The 20,125-nt window shown below is 36.4% G+C and overlaps 1 protein-coding gene across 5 annotated transcripts in view; it reads right to left on the bottom strand.

Moving 5' to 3' along the window:
- The window catches only part of mapk10 (mitogen-activated protein kinase 10), a 62,350-nt gene extending 52,157 nt beyond the window's left edge, over window positions 1-10,193 (bottom strand). For 2 of the 5 annotated variants that reach the window (XM_081390669.1, XM_081390670.1), the window contains exons 1-2: window positions 10,142-10,193; window positions 9,948-10,039 (exon numbers count right to left, since the gene is read on the bottom strand). Coding sequence is in view for 2 of the 5 variants with exons in the window: in XM_081390665.1 (XP_081246791.1) it covers window positions 9,948-9,950 (3 nt within the window). In the remaining 3 variants the exon portion in view is untranslated. Of the gene's footprint in view, window positions 1-9,947; window positions 10,040-10,141 lie in introns of those variants that run through there. The other 3 variants (XM_081390665.1, XM_081390668.1, XM_081390666.1) reach the window with 2 other exon arrangements.
- Between the last annotated feature and the right edge of the window lie 9,932 nt (window positions 10,194-20,125).

Here is a 20,125-nt window from a genome sequence, read left to right as displayed (position 1 = left end):
ACTCATATTTGATTCCAATCAATCGTTTTTATTTATATACGATTATATTATGTATTAATATTTTAAATGAGATTTTGTTTATATTCATATTTATATTAATGTATTAATATTTAGAATTTTTTATAAAAAAAAATGATATGTATACTATATCTTAAACTTATTTCTTTCAGTTAGTTCAAATCAACATTTCTAACTGTAAGGTTTTTTTCAATTTATATTTTACTATTTATATTTTATTTCAGGTTTATTTCAATTACTGAAAACGATTTTTAATATTTTGTAGATTTAATTAACATTACTGATTCCAATAGAGTCTGATGCTACAATAATACGTTAAATGACATGATATTCTAATAAACATGAAAATATTGTGTAGTTCATTTGAATTAGTTTTGTATATTTTATTGATATTTTCAGAACTGATGAATTCTTGATTCATTTCTTTCTACCTTTTTTTTCCCCACTGAGCTTAATTGTTGCAGGGAATTCTGGGATCGCCTTCTTACATGATGATGGCTTAAAATGTACTCTAGGGAGCTCACTAAGAGCTAATATGTTAGAAACCACAAAACTCTCTTTCTTCGAGTGACACATCAACCTTTTTGACAGATCCATACCTTCCCTCATTGGGTGGGAGGAGTAAATAACAAACAACGCCTACAAACACTCAGTCATGATGTCTCTCCTATTCTCAGCATTCATCACCCAAACTCTCTGCAGTGACTCAGTGATTTTTCTTAGCAACTGCCGAAACACTCAATATGTCAATAGCGATGTTCTCCACCACTATGACTACAATTCTTATTATCTTGTCAGGCATTTGACTTGCTGTACCACCTTCATCCTAAAAACAATAGAAGAAAACAGACTGAACGATTGAGCTCACAATGGCAGATGCCTTGAGTGTCCAAAGCAAATGTCACTCACTGTTCTGCTAATGGCTCTCTGGACTCAGCCAATCACAGTGCAGCATCCCCAAAGGGCAGAGCACACACAGCCAATCAGGAGTGTCTGTCATGAGGGCATAGCAGCAATCTATATTTCTGTATGTCTATCTATCTATCTATCTATCTATCTATCTATCTATCTATCTATCCATCCATCCATCCATCCATCCATCCATCCATCCATCCATCCATCCATCCATCCATCCATCCATCCATCCATCCATCCATCCATCCATCCATCCATCCATCCATCCATCCATCCATCCATCCATCCATCCATCCATCCATCCATCCTGAAGTTTAGGTCATCTCTTACTTCTCTGTCCTGCATTTTGTCTGAGTGTGTTCACAGAATGAGAGCAAAATGAGAGACCTGTTTTAGGCAGCGTTGTGTGTCCTCTCAGGAAAACCATTATATTTTAAAGTTTGACACTGTGCAAATAATTACAGATCTAGAAAAATTACTTCTAAACAATAAGCTCGAAATCAGAGATCAATCCAAATCAAGCCAAATCTTTCCGTTTCACTAAATTGTTCCAAGCATTGATTAATTTGCTTCATTTTTCAAAAATATTCACAGAGGTGTCAAAGTCAAATTTTCAAAAAATTCTGGAAAAAATATACACTATCGTTCAAAAGTTTGATGTTAGTGAGAATTTTTTTATAAATTAGATCTGTAAAACTGATTAATCGTGATTAATTGCATCTGACAGTTAAGTTTGTAAATTTGTGTGTGTGTGTGTTTGTGCAACCAACTGGATGCACATTATCTCTTACATATATATATATATACTGTCTGAAAAAACTTTTTTTATCGATATGAAAAATATGTTTTTAAACAATATATCACATTGCTTGTTTTCTCAATCACTTATAGGTGTATGACGAGCAAGCTGCTTGTGTGTGTATTAACAACTCTTGCTGTTTGTGTTTGTGTATGTGTGTGTGTGTGTGTGCTTTTAGTTTGTTCTCTTCTGCTGTGCACCGGAGGCAAACCTTAAGTCGGCTTACAAGCATCGCATAAATATGGCAGTAATTCCACATTGGTCCCATATTCCTCGTCTTTCCTTCCTCTCTCTTTCTCCTCCCCCTCTCCTGTTCTCTCGCTCTCTCTCTCTCTCTCTCTCTCTCTCTCTCTCTCTCTCTCTCTCTCTGTCCACGGTGCTGTGGGGAACCTGAAATCCTGTCAAGTGAGCTCTGTAGCAGCAGATGCATTCAACCAAACACTAAAGAAAGACATACAACCGAACCTCCCAGCTCAGAGCGGAGTGGAAGTGGATGGCTTGAAATTACTTCAGTGAAATATTTAGAATGCCAACATTGCTTTTTCGAAATTGCTTTTCGAGACCTGAGAGTTTAAATCAACCTCTATAACCAGCTGATCATTTAGAAAGATGGTCAAATGAAGTGATTTTTTTTTCAAAAGGCTAAACTCTCTCCTTCCTCAGTTTCAGATGACATCAGCAAACTATCACATTGAGAAACACAAACACAGTGACACACACTTTCCTAGTGTCCGTAATTAAACACACACATGCAGTAGATTCAAGGGTGGAAGGAAAGCAGTCAGCAGGACAGGGGGTTATCCTGGGGGAAATGACATTTGTCCAAACACTTGTTTGGATGACTATTTAGAAGAGCACAAACAAAGCGCAGCGCTAATAACATCTCATTAGTGTGCTGAGGCAATTAAAGTGGTCTCTTGGATAACACCGTCTGCCATTATAGGGCAAAGCAAAAACATCTAAATTATTCACATTCCTGCAGTCTGATTAACAGATGCGGCCAATGGACTTATTTCAAAATACAGAGAGGAAACAACTCAAATGCTGAAAGAATGATTGTGGTTTAGACAGGAGTCTTGAAGGAAACAGTTCATTTCTAAAAACTGTGAATCTTTTTGACTGATTCACTATCTATCTATCTATCTATCCATCCATCCATCCATCCATCCATCCATCCGTGTGTCTGTCTGTCTGATCTGCCTTCCTATATTATATGGTGAGGTTTCAGGGTAACATGCTGAAGTCTTTGGTTTTTCCTAGGCAGTAAACACACTTGATCATTCATTCCTTTCTCCTCCCTGATCAGCATGAGACCAAATCATACCGGACGGCAGGGCCCAACCCACTCCTTGAGCCCTGACCCCTCCGCTTCTCAAGCGCCAGTTCTTTTTTTTTTCTTCATTTTCCCTGAACTAAAGTCCAGTGCTTCCTAATATTCCTCTCTTTTCCATTCGGTGCCTCACGCTTGCTGTCTCCAAACCACAGCAATTCCACACTGCACTTTCATACTTTAAAGAAACCAGGAGTACTTCGCTCCTAATACTGATCCAAAGAACCTTTAATGTAACATCAAGGACTTTTAAAATCTCTTAAGAACCATACAGCTATCTCAGGAACCCCAATACAGTGAAATAATACTCGATAAGAACCTTTCAAACCTTTCTTCATAGGTTGAGGATTCACACAGTTTTCTGTACTCTCACTAAATGTTTTGTACAGCTATGAGTCATTTCCTTTTGAATGTGAAACAAATATGGCGTCTTCAGTATGACTACAGTAAACAAATTCAGCATGGTTCAGATGAACTGAGTGAACTAGAACATTCCGGGAGGGTATATCTATATCCTCCATATCTTTGTTAAAAATCCATATATAAACTATATATAAAGTATTTAAAAGTGATACTCTTTAATTTTGAATTAGTACCATACCTGAACAGCACTAACCACATCATTTCATTTGATAAAACTCATACTATGTAGAATCTGAGAGATCCAGTATATAGCAATACAAAAATAGCTAGTGCAGATGTTCCAGTGGTTTGACATCCCACAATTCCTGTCCACATTAATACTATCAGATAAATCCTTTGCTGACAGCTGTAGTATTCCCGGCTTTACTCAGAACTCTCTCTAAACTGAACTGATCATGACGACTTACGCTTTCTCTCCGGTGTGTTAAATAAATAAATAAATAAATAAAGTGAATACACTCTCACACATACATACACACACAAACACAAACACGTATAGTCACTAATGAGCGTATAGCACACACCTAATAAAATCAAATCAGCGAAAATCTATTTATGAACTAATATGAATTTATGACATTTACACTAATGCCTCTAGAGAATAATTTCTCTGACAAAACAATGGGTCAGAGACATTAATCAACATGTTAATTTGACACCGTGTAGTTAAGACTCTTAAACAACATTTAATATACATTTAATGGGCTTGGCGGATGATTTAATCCACAGCAACTTACACTGGATTTAAGACTTGAGCTTTAAGATGCTAATATCTCCAACAGTAATCTAACAAACACTAATCTATGACAGCAGCCTAGAGAAGCCAATCAACTCTTAGTAGAAGTGTGTTGTTGATGCAGTGCTACTGGATTTACAACTACAGAGAGACTATCAGTTATATAAGATCAAATCCTAATGAACAACTGAAAGTAATTATATAAACAAACAGCAAGCCAATAACTGCACCATCTGTCAATTCAAGAGCTTTCATCAAATGTGAAGACGACGCAGAGGATTGTAGATTAACATTGCTCATAGTGTATAATATGAACATAAAAATTAAAGCAACATCTGCCAATACAGATGCCGATAGTTTGGATAGTTTTTTCTGCTATCTTCATTTTAAAGAGCTCATTTCTAATTAATATATTGTGATTTTGAAATAAATATAAAAAACAGTTTATTTTATCAAATATATTTAGCAGACTAAGTCATGATTAACTTTCCCTTTGAAGTAATGCATGGAGGTCAAACATGAAAATGAGAAAGCTATTGATAAAGTCATAGAGTTTTTCTTGCTGTGGGCTGCTGTGTTCAGTAATCTCAGAATCAATCCCAGCAGCCTTTGTGGTATGTATCTTAAAACCATCGGCTTGCACAGGAAACATTCCCCTTGGGGCTGAAATTTCACTGAATACCACTGTGCTGACGATAAACATTATTTTACAGTGTACAGAAAATCCAATGTGGTGCTAAATCTCTTCACGGTAGGTACACTGGAAGCTTGTGGGAGTACAGACTAAAACACTGTAATTCTTTTCTATGCTACAGATCGTGTAGGTTGGTTATTGTTGAACAAGATCTGCTTTTACAGCATATAATAAAAGAGAGCGAGTGCTATAGATGTCTAGTCACTTAGAGGTGGAGCTCAGTCTAAAGCCACGCCCCTCCTCTCGCATAATTACAAGTATAATGAGCATCCTGTTACTCCACACCCACAGATGACATCATCCATCATACGTCTGGACACACGCCTACAATAAGTCCAAAGAATTCACGGATGATTAATTCAGAGTTCACAAACAAAATATCCCAAATTTAAGCATGATGATCACTGCCGTTACTGGGAAAATGTGTATGGAAAACAAATGTTAGGGTTTTAAATCTGTAAAACACACTAAATAGTCCTAAAATAGCAGAAATATTACAGTAGTTTATGAAATTAGGTGTTTCTTGTATTTTTTTATATTAGTTTATTAGTTTATAGTCGTCTTAAGTAGTCTTAAAGGGATAGCACACCCAAAAAAGAAAATTCTGTCATTATTTACTCACCCTCAATTTGTTCTAAACCTGTTTGAGTTTCTTTCTTCTGCTGAACACAAAAGAAGATATTTTGAAGAATATGAACTATGGAAGTCAGTGGGGTCTATCAACTGTTTGGACAGTTGATGGACCCCACTGACTTCCATAGTATGAAAAAAAAATGATAAAAAAAAATATGGAAGTCATTTTCCCAGATTTTTTTTAAATGTCTTCTTCTGTGTTCAGCAGAAGAAAGAAATCCATACTGGTTTGGAACAACTTAAGAGGGAGGGAATGGACATCATTTTCATTTTTTTGGTGAACTAGTCCTTTAAGCCCTTAAAGTGATAGTTCGCCTAAAAATAAAAATTCTGTCATCATTGACATGGTGACCACCAATATTGTCAGAGAATAAAGACTGTTTGTCAAAGGAAGCTATAGCATGGTTTGATTTTATGATCTTATGCTTTTTTTCCTTTTTTTTTTTGTCCTGTGAGCTTGACAGCCCATGGTCACCTATGGAGGCTTATTTACGCCACAGAATAAAAATATAAAAGTAGTTGTGACTTCTCAAAATTACGAGTTTATAACTCACAATTCTGATTTCTTTTCTTTTTTTATCAGAATTGCAAATATAAGCATCACATCTTACAATTCTGACTTTTCTCAGAATTCTGCATGTTCATGTGGTCAGGTCAGGTGTCTAAAATATCCAGGAAAAAAATGACAGGAGAAGAGAAAATTACAGGGATGTAAGATGTAAACTCAGAAATACGAGAATAAAAAAGTCAGAATTGTGGGATGTAAAATCATAAGTATGAGACATAAAACAGCAAGTTTGAGGGGGAAAAAGCCTGAGTTGTGAGATAAGAAGTTGCAATTACTGTACCTTTTTTATACTTTAAGTCCATGGCAGAAATAAGCTTCCATAGTTCCTCCCTATTTACTTTCATTAGCCAATTTAAAAATAATCTTTTCAAGTCATACTGGTTGAAAACAACATGGGGGTGAGTAAATGATGCTAGAATTACCCATTTAAGCATTTTTTATTGTGCAATTTATAAATTGACTAGTCCTCGCTCTAAATGCCAGCATGGCATGAGGAAGAAAGACATATTGATAATCCCTCTTACAAAAGTAATGACCTTAAAAAAAGCATCCCTGAAAATGTGCCATGGCATAAGCCAAGAAATTCACTGAATGTTTCAAACATTGAGATAAAAAAGCGTTCATAACAGCAGATTGGTAATGCTTGATACCATTCCAATAACATTGACACCATTGTGTTCCCTGGTTAGCAGTGACATCATCTACAAATGGCTTTGGATGGTAACACGGCAATTTTAGTTGCATAACCTGGGCCTGCGATAGAAACATTACAACACTGAGATTGCTTAACCGGGGTCGACTAATCCTAACCGCAATCAACCAGAGACAGAACAAGCTATTCGCTCCAAAACATAAAATATTAAGTGGGACTGTTCTTTGACTGCATAGCAGCAGAGACTAAAATGATGATTTTGCAATCCTGCAGAGCTTGTACATGACATCTAGAAACATGTCATTTTTCATTTTAGACCTCAAAACCTGATGACTAATTTCAAAGCATAATCAGTGTTAAATAAACTGCAACTAGTGATACAAAACACTACTTTTGCTTTCCAATGAATATGGCACAAGAAATCAAGATTCAGAAAGGTTACTGATCCAACATGAATGCAAACAATAGCTAAATATGCAAACAAACAAACAAGAAAGGCAATAAATATTGATGGAAATAACAAGTTTAACCCTGTCTATTGCAGTGGACTACAAAACTGGATGGGTCAAGCATCTATTTACAATAATCTATTAAAGAGCCCTATGAGTATGGTCAGTTTGCAGAGAAGGATTGAACCATCCAAGTCATATCCAGCCAGCTTCTCAAGGCTTCAGAAGTCCTTCACTAATTCATTCCCAAAATCACTCTTTATCTTTCCAAATGTCAGCACACGATGGTCACGACAACCTCTGACACTAAACCGTGAGCCAAGTCTAACCAGGGCACCCACTGGTTTGTGATTTAACAATATACAGACACAATAGAACAGCCTAATTAGCCATATGGGGTCTTTTGGGGGGGGGGTTGATTGGTCCATGGACGTCCCTCCGCGTTATGCACAGCGCCTTGCCAACTCCTGCAGTAATTGGTTCATTTTAACAGAGTACTGATGTTTAAAAGCCACATTGTGCCATTGCATTAAAACAAAAGCATAGATGCTTAAATATGAATCGCTTTTTGTATTGAAAATGTGTGAACAGCTTGTAATGAAACTTAGTTGTGACAGCCTGTAGACTGATTTTTATGTGAACAACTCGGGATATTTGTGCTGGGAAAATTTAAAGGACGTGACAGTTTTGCCCATTCCCAAGAGCTCTTCCGTTCTATAACACATGAAATGAATGCTTATACAATGTTCAGGATAATGCCGAAAAAGCTATTCTGTAATGTAACGTCAATGTGTCATGCAAAGAAAAGGGATTCATTCAAACTATAGTCTCACACAGCCATATCTATATAGTCTATAATCTCAAATATACTTTGTAATCAAGTCATTGAGAGCTTGTGCAAACATATCCACATCGCTATGATCAGATGCTTTGTTATTATACATATTTACGTATTCATCTAAACGTCGCTCTCAGTAGCGTGGACGGCGTCCAGTATATTGCTGCAAGGGTATTTCCAACTTTTTACTTCTAAGCGAACAATAAAAAAGAACTTTACCGTGAGTATATCGGTGCACTGAATCACGTTCAGTCTCTTGTTAAGCAATAAGTTGCTGTCTGCAGTTCACTTAACGGCCAGCGGTGTCACTAATAACAAGAGTTTCTGAATTCTACATATAGCCCCTTTAAAATGTCATGAAACTTTTCAGCACAGGTCGGAAAAAGTGCCCCCCCCCATTCTTAAAAGCCTGAGTGGAGAAGGGTGATGACAGAAATTATGTTTTATTAACAAAGTTCGGGAGGAACACGTTCAAATTATATATCCAATCAGCACGAGAGGAGGCCTATATATATACGCAACCGACTCACCTATTTTCCTCGACAGTTTTCAACATCCCTCCGCCACCCGACTCCTCACTCTTGGCTGGTTCCTATCCCAGCAGGGATACGGGGGGGGGGGAGTACTCTGGGTTTGGGCCAAAATACCAAACTCGGAGCCCTCTCCTCGGACAGCTTGGTAAATACGCATGCTCTTTATCTGATTATAAGTGTGATCTAGTGAACTCTTTGTTCGATTCAGTGAGTTCTATTTTTCTTTAAAGGAGTTAAGGGTTCTTACAAATGCAAATGCAAAACTGAATGCAATAAAATGCACAAATATATTATATGCCATTTTTTAGGCTCACAATACACTACACAAATACCTTCAGGTCATGTAAGTAAATGCATAACTAAACGCCAGAGCCATTTGTATTCTGCGTCGAAAATATACAGTACTGTAGGTAAATGAATACGCTTTTACATTTTTAATAGCTGTCATTCCACACAGTCTTATAAAAAATGAAAGTGCATTAAAACGTCACATCCTGTGATGTTGACGTGATATTTATTTCAGATCGGAAACCAAAAATAGCCTTAAAAACAAAAAAATGTGGAAAAAACATCAACATCAAACATATCACATCTAAAAAATGTGTTTCATGACATTTTAATAGTTATTGAATAATGGTTATATTCAACCATGGGTTGAAATAAACAAGTAAATCAAAAAACAGCAATCTAAATTTGTATCCATTTGTGTATCCCATTTTTTAAATGAAACAGTGTAAACCATCTCATTTTAAAAATAGGATACACAAATTGATACAAATTTCACTGATTGATTTCACTACATGAAAAAAACAACAACAGCAGGTGCTTTTACCATATGCCCCATCTCAGACTCCAGGATGAACTCACATATGCTTAGATAACAAATATCAAATGCAAGAAAAAGTCTCAAAATATGGAGTTTAAATTCTTCAACGGCAAACATTTGACCAAATTCAATCAGTTTAGCCTCTATAAGAAGAATAGAGCGTTATGTTAGAATTAAAAGGTATTTTATATTAACCTGCATTTGCATACATGTCATTGTTGTGACTTCACATTCTATCAGTCCATATTCTAACAAAGGCCTGCCGTCACTGCAAACAGGACATATGATGCAGGACTGCGAGTGATGCAGGGAAAACATGGATGGATGTGCGCTCACGCGCTCAGATCTGGTAAACACCGGAGAAATCCTGCCGTTTACGCGTCTGCTCGTTCTCGTGCGCACCGCCAATCTTGACTGCTCATTTATTTTCCTTTAGCCACAAAGACTTCGACTTCATTAACCTTCATAGCGATCAATATTCATCACCCCACCCTTCAGGTTCCCGCATCAACATCTCCCACCGACCGACCTACCATTCCGTGCCAGCTGCCCGTCCGACGTTCCCGGTCCGGTGACAGTCCAGTCCTGTTCAAAACATGCCGGTAGGCGACGGTTTTAAAGACCACTGTGAGGACGAACCAAACAGATGTAAAGAAAGAAAGGTAGTTGAAATAAAAAGAGAAGGATTAAAGTCTGAGTTTGCGATGCTGAATCACTGCGCGCTCACCATTGTGCTGCAGGATGCTGCCTGTACCATTATGGATCCTTCCAGCGTAGGGATGGGAAGGGCAGGGGGTGCGGGAGACGGGTTGCCGTAGCAACCGGAGGGAGCACACGGTGACGTCAAAGCCGAGAGCGGTCTCATAGGAGTGAGGAGATGGAGAGGAGCGGCATCTGTAGATTGGTGGGCCTTTGCGCACATGACCGCCGCCTGCGTGTTCGGAGGCGGGCTGAGGAAAACAGCAACCAGCATCACAGAGCATTCGATTCATTTGAAACATTCGATTCGGTCGAACGATTCTTTCCGGTGAATCAGTTCAATTGAATCGATTCACAAATCAAAATTGACCTTTACGCACTATATTAGGATTCCAGATATTAGCTGAATGGATGTTCACCCAAAAATTTTAATCATCATTTACTCACCATCAAGTTGTTCCAATCATGAATGAGTTTATTTCTTCTGTTGAACTCAAAAAGAGATATTTTGAAGAATGTATGTTGCTAACCAGACAGTTGACGGCACCCATTGTTTTTTTTTCAACTATGGATATGGAAGTCAATGGCTACCGTCGACTGTTTGACTACCAACAAAGTTCAAAATATCTAATTTTGGGTGAACTATCCCTTAAAGGTCTAATTTTGGGATACATAGCAAAGGCAACACGAACTAATTAATAGCCTAATAATAATCAACATTCTTAAACACCTATAAAACAGACAAGACATGGAAATTATCTTTGTTCAGCAGTGTTTATTCTACTACATAGGCCTTATGTAATATATGGTTTTCCATATGATTGGTGGTAGCCTATTTGGTGATTAAGTGTAAATTGTAAATTTATGATTTTATGCCAAAATAAATTCCAACATGCTCGCATAAATAAAAATGTCAAATGTTGCGTAATTTATTATTTCAACACGTTTCTTCTCCCTTATAGTTTAGCGCAAACGCTTTGAATTACAAAGAATCGGTTCAAACAAACGATTCATTCGCGAATCGCACATCACTAATTGCCAATAATAGGGCCTATAAACACTGCACCATAGACATGAAAGGCTAGTTGCATGCATCATAATAATAGTAGTAGTAATAATAATAAAAAATAGTAGGCCTAATAATTAATGTATCCATATCCCAATTTCCTACATAGAATAAACACCAATCTGGCTAATCAGAAAAAAATATTATGTACATTTATGCATTTAGCAAATGCTAATAAATTTAATACAAATTTATTAAATGAATTAAAAAAATACAATATATATATAAAAATCCTTACCACATTTCAGAGTTATATATATATATATATATATATATATATATATATATTTTTTTTTTTTTGAGTTATAAAAAAATAATAATAATAATTTAGGCTACATGTTTCAATGCCCATACAGAATGTTGCAACTGAATATGGCTGGAAATGTAGATAAAATGTGAGTGAATTTAGATTTCCATTCATCTATTATAAGAGTTCCCTGTGATCTGTTCACTAACTAAAAAGTCTATTGTCACAAGAGAGCTGTGGTTAGAATGATTGGCAGCCTCAATACTCAGGCAAGCTGTCATCATTCTAAACGTACAGTGCCCTCCACAATTATTGAACCCCCTGGTAAATATGATCAAAATTGGCTGTAAAAAATAAATCTGCATCGATTATCCTTGTGATCTTTCATTCAAAAAATGTGCAAAATTCTAACCTTTCATTGAAGTAAAAGAATTGAAAGTGGGGGGAAATCACATTATGAAATAAATGTTTTTCTCCAAAACATGTTGGCCACAATTATTGAAACCCCTAGAATTTTTTACGAGTAAAATATCTCTGAAGTATATTCCCATTAATATTTACCTTTTTTAGTACACCAGGGTGACTAGGAAAATGAAACTGTCCAGCTATGACTTCGTGTTTCACAGGAGTTTAAATATGAGGAAACACAAAGGCCAAATCCCCTTAATCATCCGTCACAATGAGTAAAACTATATACAAATTTAATTGTCAGACACGACTGGATCTTCAAACAACACAGGGTTCTGTGGTCAGATGAGACTAAAACAGAGCTTTTTGGCAGCAAACACACTAGATGGGTTTGGTGAACACAAGGATAAAAAGTACCCCATGTGTACAATTTAATATACCATTGGATCTTTAATGTTGTGGGCATATTTTTCTGCTGGAGGTCCTGGACTTCTTGTTCAGATACATGGCATTGTGGATTCTATCAAATATCAACAGATAAAAAATCAAAACCTGTCTGCCTCTGCTAGAAATCTTATAATATGCCGTGGTTGGATCTTCCATCAGGACAACGATCCAAAACAAACATCAAAATCAAAACAAAAATTTGTTGCGGAGCACAAAATGAAGCTTCTGCCATGACCGTCACAGTTCCCTGACCTGATGAGTGGAGTGAACTGAAGAGGAGAAGCACCAACATGGATCTGGGAATCTGAAGGATCTGGAGAGATTCTGTGTGGAGGAATGGTCTCTGATCTCTTGTCAGTTATTCTCCAAACTCATCAGGCATTATAGGAGAAGACCCAGAGCTGTTATCTTGGCAAAAGGAGATTGCAAAAAGTATTTAATAAAAGGGTTTCAATAATTGTGGCCAACGTGTTTTGGAGAAAAACATTTATTTCATAATGTGATTTTCCCCCACTTTCAATTCTTTTACTTCAATGAAAGGTTAGAATTTTGCACATTTTTTGAATGAAAGATCACAAGGATAATCGATGCAGATTTATTTTTTACAGCCAATTTTGATCATATTTACCAGGGGGTTCAATAATTGTGGAGGGCACTGTATAGAGCAGTGTCAAGTGGCAGAACATGCTGAATGCGCAAGATGCACAATTACTGTCCTGTCTCTCTGAGTATTGCTTTAATCATATCAGTCCTCATTTGGGACTATCTCTCCGACAGCCTGTGCATAACAATGTCCTATGCTCTCTCAAACTTTTACACCCCCAAGGCCCAAGCCCTTTAGTGAATCTGGGGCTCAACTGGGACTTTGCTGTTGTTGTATATGAATTAAAATCAAAGAGCTTGCAATATTACAAACTTGCTCAACTGTCTCAAAGTTCTTCCAGATTCTGTATCTGTACGTAAATATCGACCAAGTCTGCATTTTAAGAAGACAAACACCTCACAATGACCATGCCAGAGTGAAGCGGTCCACTTTGAAAATCAAGAGCACTCGAGAAAATCTTTACGTAGTATCATAATGGAAATTATCGACTTACTCTGCAGACATTGCCAATGCTGTGCAGGGGCAGTTATTAGCCTCACATTTCTAATCAATCCACATAAACCCAAATATTTTATTCTCCTTTAATCACCTTTTGTTGAACTTCCATCTTCCAGATGCATCATTTGCTTTATACACTAAGGGAGCTCTGTTACACTCTGCAGAGTGGCACATAAAAAGGCTTTCAGTGTTATCGAGGAGAATCAGATACATATTTCATGATTGTTGCAGAACATGGTTCCATTTTGATGGTGGTGAAAGAGACAGAGATCTAAGTATTTATATAAAAAAAAAAGTGGAATTCATATTCAAAAATGAGTGAATACCAATATTATTTGTTATAAACAATCCTTTAAAAATGACCAGTCCTCCTGTGCAAAGAGAGATGACTTTTTATAATGACACTAAAATTCCACTAGGGGGCGTGTCTTGCATTATAAATGCTAACGCAGCAGAACACTTAGTGGAAGGAAGCCATTAAAACTCAATTACTTCCTGACAAACTTGACCTCTAGCAATTGAAAGCCAACGTTCAAGCACTGAGTGATGCTGATCAGATAATCTCTGACTTTTATGTTTCTTTGTTGATCTTTTTGGGGGTAACTTTCTCTAAATAACTAATGTTGTTAGTCCGGTGCATTTACTTGGGCTGCTGTGGCTCTTACCACTGCAATGGGAAAATATTGCTACTACTATGCAAGGCACCTAAAAATATACTAAACATACTTCAACATCAATCATTGTCAGTGTAATTGCACACAGTTGCTGATGATGACCAGCTCACGGTCCAGACATGGAAATATACAAATTATTTTGTATTGCTCTGCCTCTGCATAGAATAGCCACTTCCTAAGTACTATGCAATAGCTATTTACATATACATCTGGAATCTGGATCGTTGTTTTACATATTAATAGGCTACATGAGATTGTTTTGTACAGTAATTTACCTCATTGCTTTTACTTTAAGTGTTTACTTAACATCTGTAGCTATAGGTCTAGTTATTTCAACGTGATTAAACCAGTTGGATACTGTTTAAAAGCTTTATTTCAATGGTCCACTTTAGATAACCCTTCTAACTATAAGTAACTTTGCAACTACATGTCAACTAACCCTCATTTGAATAGTAGACTGTTAGGTTAGGTGTTAGGGTTAGTTGACATGTAGTTGTGTAACAGACACAGATCTCCCCTGAGGTGCATTAGCGACTGATGCTAAAGGCTGCGTTTTTTAGCGTCCTTGTTGGTGTGCCTGCCTCCCACACCGGAGACCCCAGTTCGAATCCCACTCGGAGCGGGTCGAGTAGGACCGGTTACATTTGGTGCCGTGACCCGGATGGGAGTGAGATTTAAGGGGGTGAGTGTAACATTAAGAGCTGTGCAGGTAAACCTCACTCCCCTGATCTCAAGAGGCGTGCTAGCGGCTGCAATCTTTAGTGTCCTTGTTAGCATGCCCACCTCCCATGCCGGAGACTCCGGTTTGAATCCTGCTCAGAGTGGGTCGAGTAGAGCCAGTTACAGTTGCAAAGTTATAGTCACTATAATGTCTGTTGTGGGACCATTAAAATAAAGTGTTAGCAGATATTAAGCAGACAGTCTAGTATTATAATGACTGCTAGACAATACAATAAAAACAATTCAATTATGAAATATTATTATAATTTAAAATAACTGTTTTCCCATTTCAACATATTTTAAAATGTCATTTATTCCTGTGACACAAAGCTGAATTTTCAGTCTTCATTGTCACATGATCCTTCAGAAATCCTTCTAATATGCAAATTTGGTTCTCTTTTTTTTATCAGTGTTGAAAATAATAAACTAAACTAAACTAAACTAAGCGTACTGTATACTCTGAGAGAGTTAGTGGCTTATGTATGATCTGCAAGCCACTGCATACATCTGGACTTTAAACCTGGAGTTCAGCTTCTTATGTAAAGTACATACATGAATCAGATGTATGGGATCAGATGGATTAAAGCCTGTTTAGCTTCTGCGTTCAACTGGGCCTTTAGGGAGCAAAAGAACAACATTTAGTTGCAATAGTACAACTTTAGATTCAGAAACAGTGAGTGTTTATACAGTTCTGTTGAAGACTTGAATCTCTTTGGGACATGCTGTTTTACTCATGGCCCACAGAGGTGTAGCAAAAGTGCTTGAGGAAGCATATTTGCAAAACCAGGGCATGCAATTAGCAAACCCACCAATCGAGTCTGTCTTCCCCTCCTCCCCTTTTCCTTTCCGGCATCCCCACAGTGGTTTTAATGGCCTGGTCGGGAGCCAGGAGCGCTCTGTGCTGCTTTGCCCTGTAGGTACAAACCTCCAAAAGCCCTGGATAGAGAAAGCTGTCACTCGCCATTAAGTCATGGCGGAACATTTTCAGACATCATAAACAAATAAAATCCAAACAGACAAAGAATGTCCAATTCTCGAAATGAGGGAAGTTTTTAATTTGTAAAAGTGCCTTGTGTGTCTGAAGTGTTTCTTCTATTGGTTTTCTGGAGGATTCTGAAAAAAATACTTCAACTGATAGATGTATCCTTACATTTAATGTTATTTTACAGTAAAATACTGTTAATTTTACAGTTTTACGTGAAAAGAACAAGTCATTGTATATGATTTACAGTGAAAAACCATACATTCCCAGAATTCCCTGCGTGATATTTCACGTTATGTATTTTCCTTGAAATAAACTATTTCTTTTAAGTTATATACATTAGGGTTTTATGTTATACATCTAATGTTGTTAAATGAATGTTTATTGCATTATTTGAGTGGCATGTGTTACCATGATGGTGTTTAGTATTTTTGTGAATGACACTGTGCACCTTTTATATGTCACTATTTTGATCTTTTCAGCTTGACATGTCGCAATTGGTTTTGGTTCATGTGCATGTTTAATTTTTTTTATTTATTTCATTGAAGTTTCATTGTGTTCAGGTGTGTCTTGTTTAGTCATGTGTATAAATAGCCCTCATGCTCCCAATGTTTAGCTTTGCTTATTAACTGCTGTTGGTGACAGTATAATTCTGGTCAAGCGTAGTTTATGTTTCAAATCAAGCCTAGTCATTGTGTATTTTGTTCATGGTAATAAACTGCACATGGGCTCATTTTTTAACTTGCCTTCAGTGGAGCTGCTTGTGTTGAGATTTGATTCATCGTGTGATTTTCTCATCACCACCTGTTTTTGGCTCTTGTCAGTGTATTACATGGGTACTCAACAAATATTAATACTTCAGTTGGTAAATTAACATTATATCAGTTAATGAAATTTACTTTATTTAGTGTTTTTATTTATTTATTTAATTTAAATCTGTAACCCATAAAATGCGGCTACAGTATTTTTAAGGTAAATTTCTGGCAACCACAGCTGCAGTTTTTTTCCTGTAATTTCCTGGAATTGTTTTAAATTTGAAATGTAGAAAAGACAATGCTGTAGTTGTTAAAATCCCTGTCCTCATCTCTTTCTACAATCATTGAATCCTGCCGATACTGTAGCTGGTCGACTCAGTTTCTCTCTTTCCTCCATAATCGATGTGTTCAGGTTGTTTCCAGAAACATTTTGGAATGCTCCTGTTTATGGTCTGTTGTGGAATAAAATTCAGGAACCATCTCATAAATCTTTAATTCCAAAGAAAATCTAAGAAAATCTCTTAAACTCATTTATAAATATTACCCTTGCAATTACAATCTGGTAAACAGATTTATTTTTCATATTGATATATTTTTGTAGTTTACCTGCTGAAACATGCTTTCATTTATTTTGGAGTTGTCCTCATTTAGATTGTTTTCAATCAAATGTCTGTTCATTTATTAATGATCACATCATGCCCAGCTTTCAAGTGTGTTTTGAAAATGTTTATTTTTTATTTTTATTTTTTTTCATATGTGACATTAAATTTATAACAATAATCTTTTGGTCAAGATCTTGTATTGACAATGCAAGAGTCCAGCACTCTGTAAAGTCTCCTCCAGCACATCCCAAAAACTTTAACTGAATTTAAGGTCTGGACTCAGAGGAGCCGATTCATGTGTGAAAATGATTCTTCATGCTCCCTCACAACCATCTTTTCACAATTTGAGCCTGATGAATGATGACATTGTCATCCTGGAATATGGCCATGATGTGTCTTCCTATAGTTGTTTAAGAAATGAACACACTCCATTAATTAGGTTTAGAAGAACTGTTGCCATAATAATCACTGCAATAATGATCCAATCATTGACTCTTAAGCATTTGCCCATTTAAATCCAAACCTTAGTTTTTCATTTTAAAAACAGAAGTTCAACTTAAAAACAATATTAAGTCTGAGAAATAAGAAAGCTGTAAAATGTGTTCGTAAACATTTTATTTGTTTTTATATAACTTTATTTCTATCATTTGATTTTGAATGTATGTATTTTCTTTGTTTTGTTTATCCTAATGTATCCCCTGGCTGTATTTGCAAATCTATTAAACCAATAAAAAAGTATAAAATGAGGCCAACTTGATTTTGTCATCTCCACACTAAAAAACAAAAATGGCTTTGAAACCATTTTCACTCAGAAATTGCTGGCAAATATCACAAATAATTACAAAGAAACAGCAATTGAATTAAACGTAATTTTGTAAGAAAACTAAAATAGAATTTTCTTGTAAAACACTGCAATTTATTTACAATTTCCCCCAATTATTATTATTATTATTATTATTATTATTATTTTACAGTGCAATGGAGGCTGCATGGTAACAGTGACTTCTCTGATTGGTTATTATGGGTATTGTAGTTCTGTAATTATTATTATTATTATTAAACAAGTTGAAATCACACTGATCTGTGGCTTCCATAAGCACATGACACTGCTTAACAATCCTGGTTCTCATGGCAGATCCTCCTTTTTTTAATATAATGATTAATTACATTTGAACACACTGTTGAACTCTGTATTGGATTTCAATGCACTTCCTGTCCCATATTCCTCATCTAATTCTTCATATCCTGCTCCTCAGGGCCCTCCTGTTCAGTCTAACCACCACCTCCTTTTTGCTCCACTTTTTGGAGGTGGGCAATCCAGGTCCGAAAAACAAAAATCCAGCGGTCTGTTTTAAAATAGCACTCATTCTGCCTCTCTCCGGATTCTGTTTTGGAGGAAGAAATGTCAAATACGTAGCACAGTACCTCGGAGTGACATTTGGTTCATCTGAACCCTGCTATTTGTGGCTTGAAACTCAGTTTTCCCCCTGTTAGTCATATGAACAGTGCTAACTCACTGCACACACACCCTTTCTTTCCTACCTCAGCCAAGTTATACCCTTGCATGTTTAAAAATACATTTTCAAGACACCGTTTAAGATGTTTTAATGAGAGCGTTAAAGTAAAATAAATCTTTCTGATCAAAACAACATGTATGCAACAAGCTTTAATCTCTTGCAGGGTTCACATGCAGACATGTGTGCTGATCCCTGCGGCCCCAGGTAAAGTAGGAAGCTCTGCTCAAGTTTAAAGAAAGACTTCCAGGGTCAATAATGGCACAGGATAAGGGAAAGGAGGATTGGAGATGAGATGGGACGGGAGGAGGGGTGGAGGTGGAATTCTGTGGTTGGAGTACTAACCTCTCATTCCTCAGTAGCTCTCAGGCAACACACGGCAAGCATTAGGTTGTGTGACTGACCCCAGAACAGAATTTCAGGCACTACAAAACACTGTGAGGTGTAACAGCATGAACTCTAAAAGGGATGGTTCACCCAAATGATGAAAATACTGTCATCATTTACTCACCCTGAAGTTGTTCCAAACCTGCATGAATTTCTTTCTTCTGCTGAACACAAACAGTTGCTGGTCCCCATTTACTTCCATATTTCTTTTCGGAAGTCAATGGGTGCCTTCAACTTTTTGGTTACTTACATTCTTCAAAATATCTTCTTTGTTCAGCAGATTAAATAAATTCATACAGGTTTTGAACAACTTGAGGATGAGTAAATGATGAATCAATTTTAAATTTTTGAGTGAACTGTTCCCTTTAAAACACAACCTAGCAATATTTCTTCTTTTTGGGAGGTCCATGATAACGGTTAAGGATTTAAAGGGATAGTTCACCCAAAAATGTAAATTCTGTCATCATTTACTCACCCTCAAGTTGTTCCAAACCTGTTTGAATTTCATTATTCTGCTGAACACAAAAGATGATATTTTGAAGAAAGTCGGTAACTAGACAGTTGATGGACCCTATTGACTTCCACAGTATGGAAAAAAAAATATGGAAGTCAATGGGGTCCATCAACTGTTTGGTATACCCATATTCTTCCAAATATCTTCTTTTGTGTTCAGAAGAAGAATGAATTCAAAAACAGGTTTGGAACAACTTGAGGTTGAGTAAATTATGACAGAATTTTTATTTTTGGGTGAGCTTCCCCTACTTTGATTCTTCACAATATTTTGCAACTGAAAGAAACAAAAAATGCTTTTTAACAAATGAAATTATACATAAAGGAAATATTATTAAATAATCCTGTAATTTTATGATGATTTTGGATAATTTAGTAGATAATTTTTGATTATTGTCTTTGATGTTCTGTAGGCTATTCATACAGACATGTTTTTACACATACACAAGAGTGCTTTATTTAAATATTCTGATTTAAATATAGGATACATTTGACAAAAGGGGTTAGTTGCTCCCATACAACAAAGCTAAACTAAAGTTGTGCCATTGTGTCAAGTTGTGTCTCACATTCTGAAAAAAGTAAAATGAGGTAGAATTGT

This window comes from Scardinius erythrophthalmus (genome assembly GCF_964197995.2).
Source record: "Scardinius erythrophthalmus genome assembly, chromosome: 17".
NCBI classification, from domain to species: domain Eukaryota; kingdom Metazoa; phylum Chordata; class Actinopteri; order Cypriniformes; family Leuciscidae; genus Scardinius; species Scardinius erythrophthalmus.
Note: the sequence above shows the minus strand (reverse complement) of the source record. Positions and strands in the feature narration are given on the sequence as shown.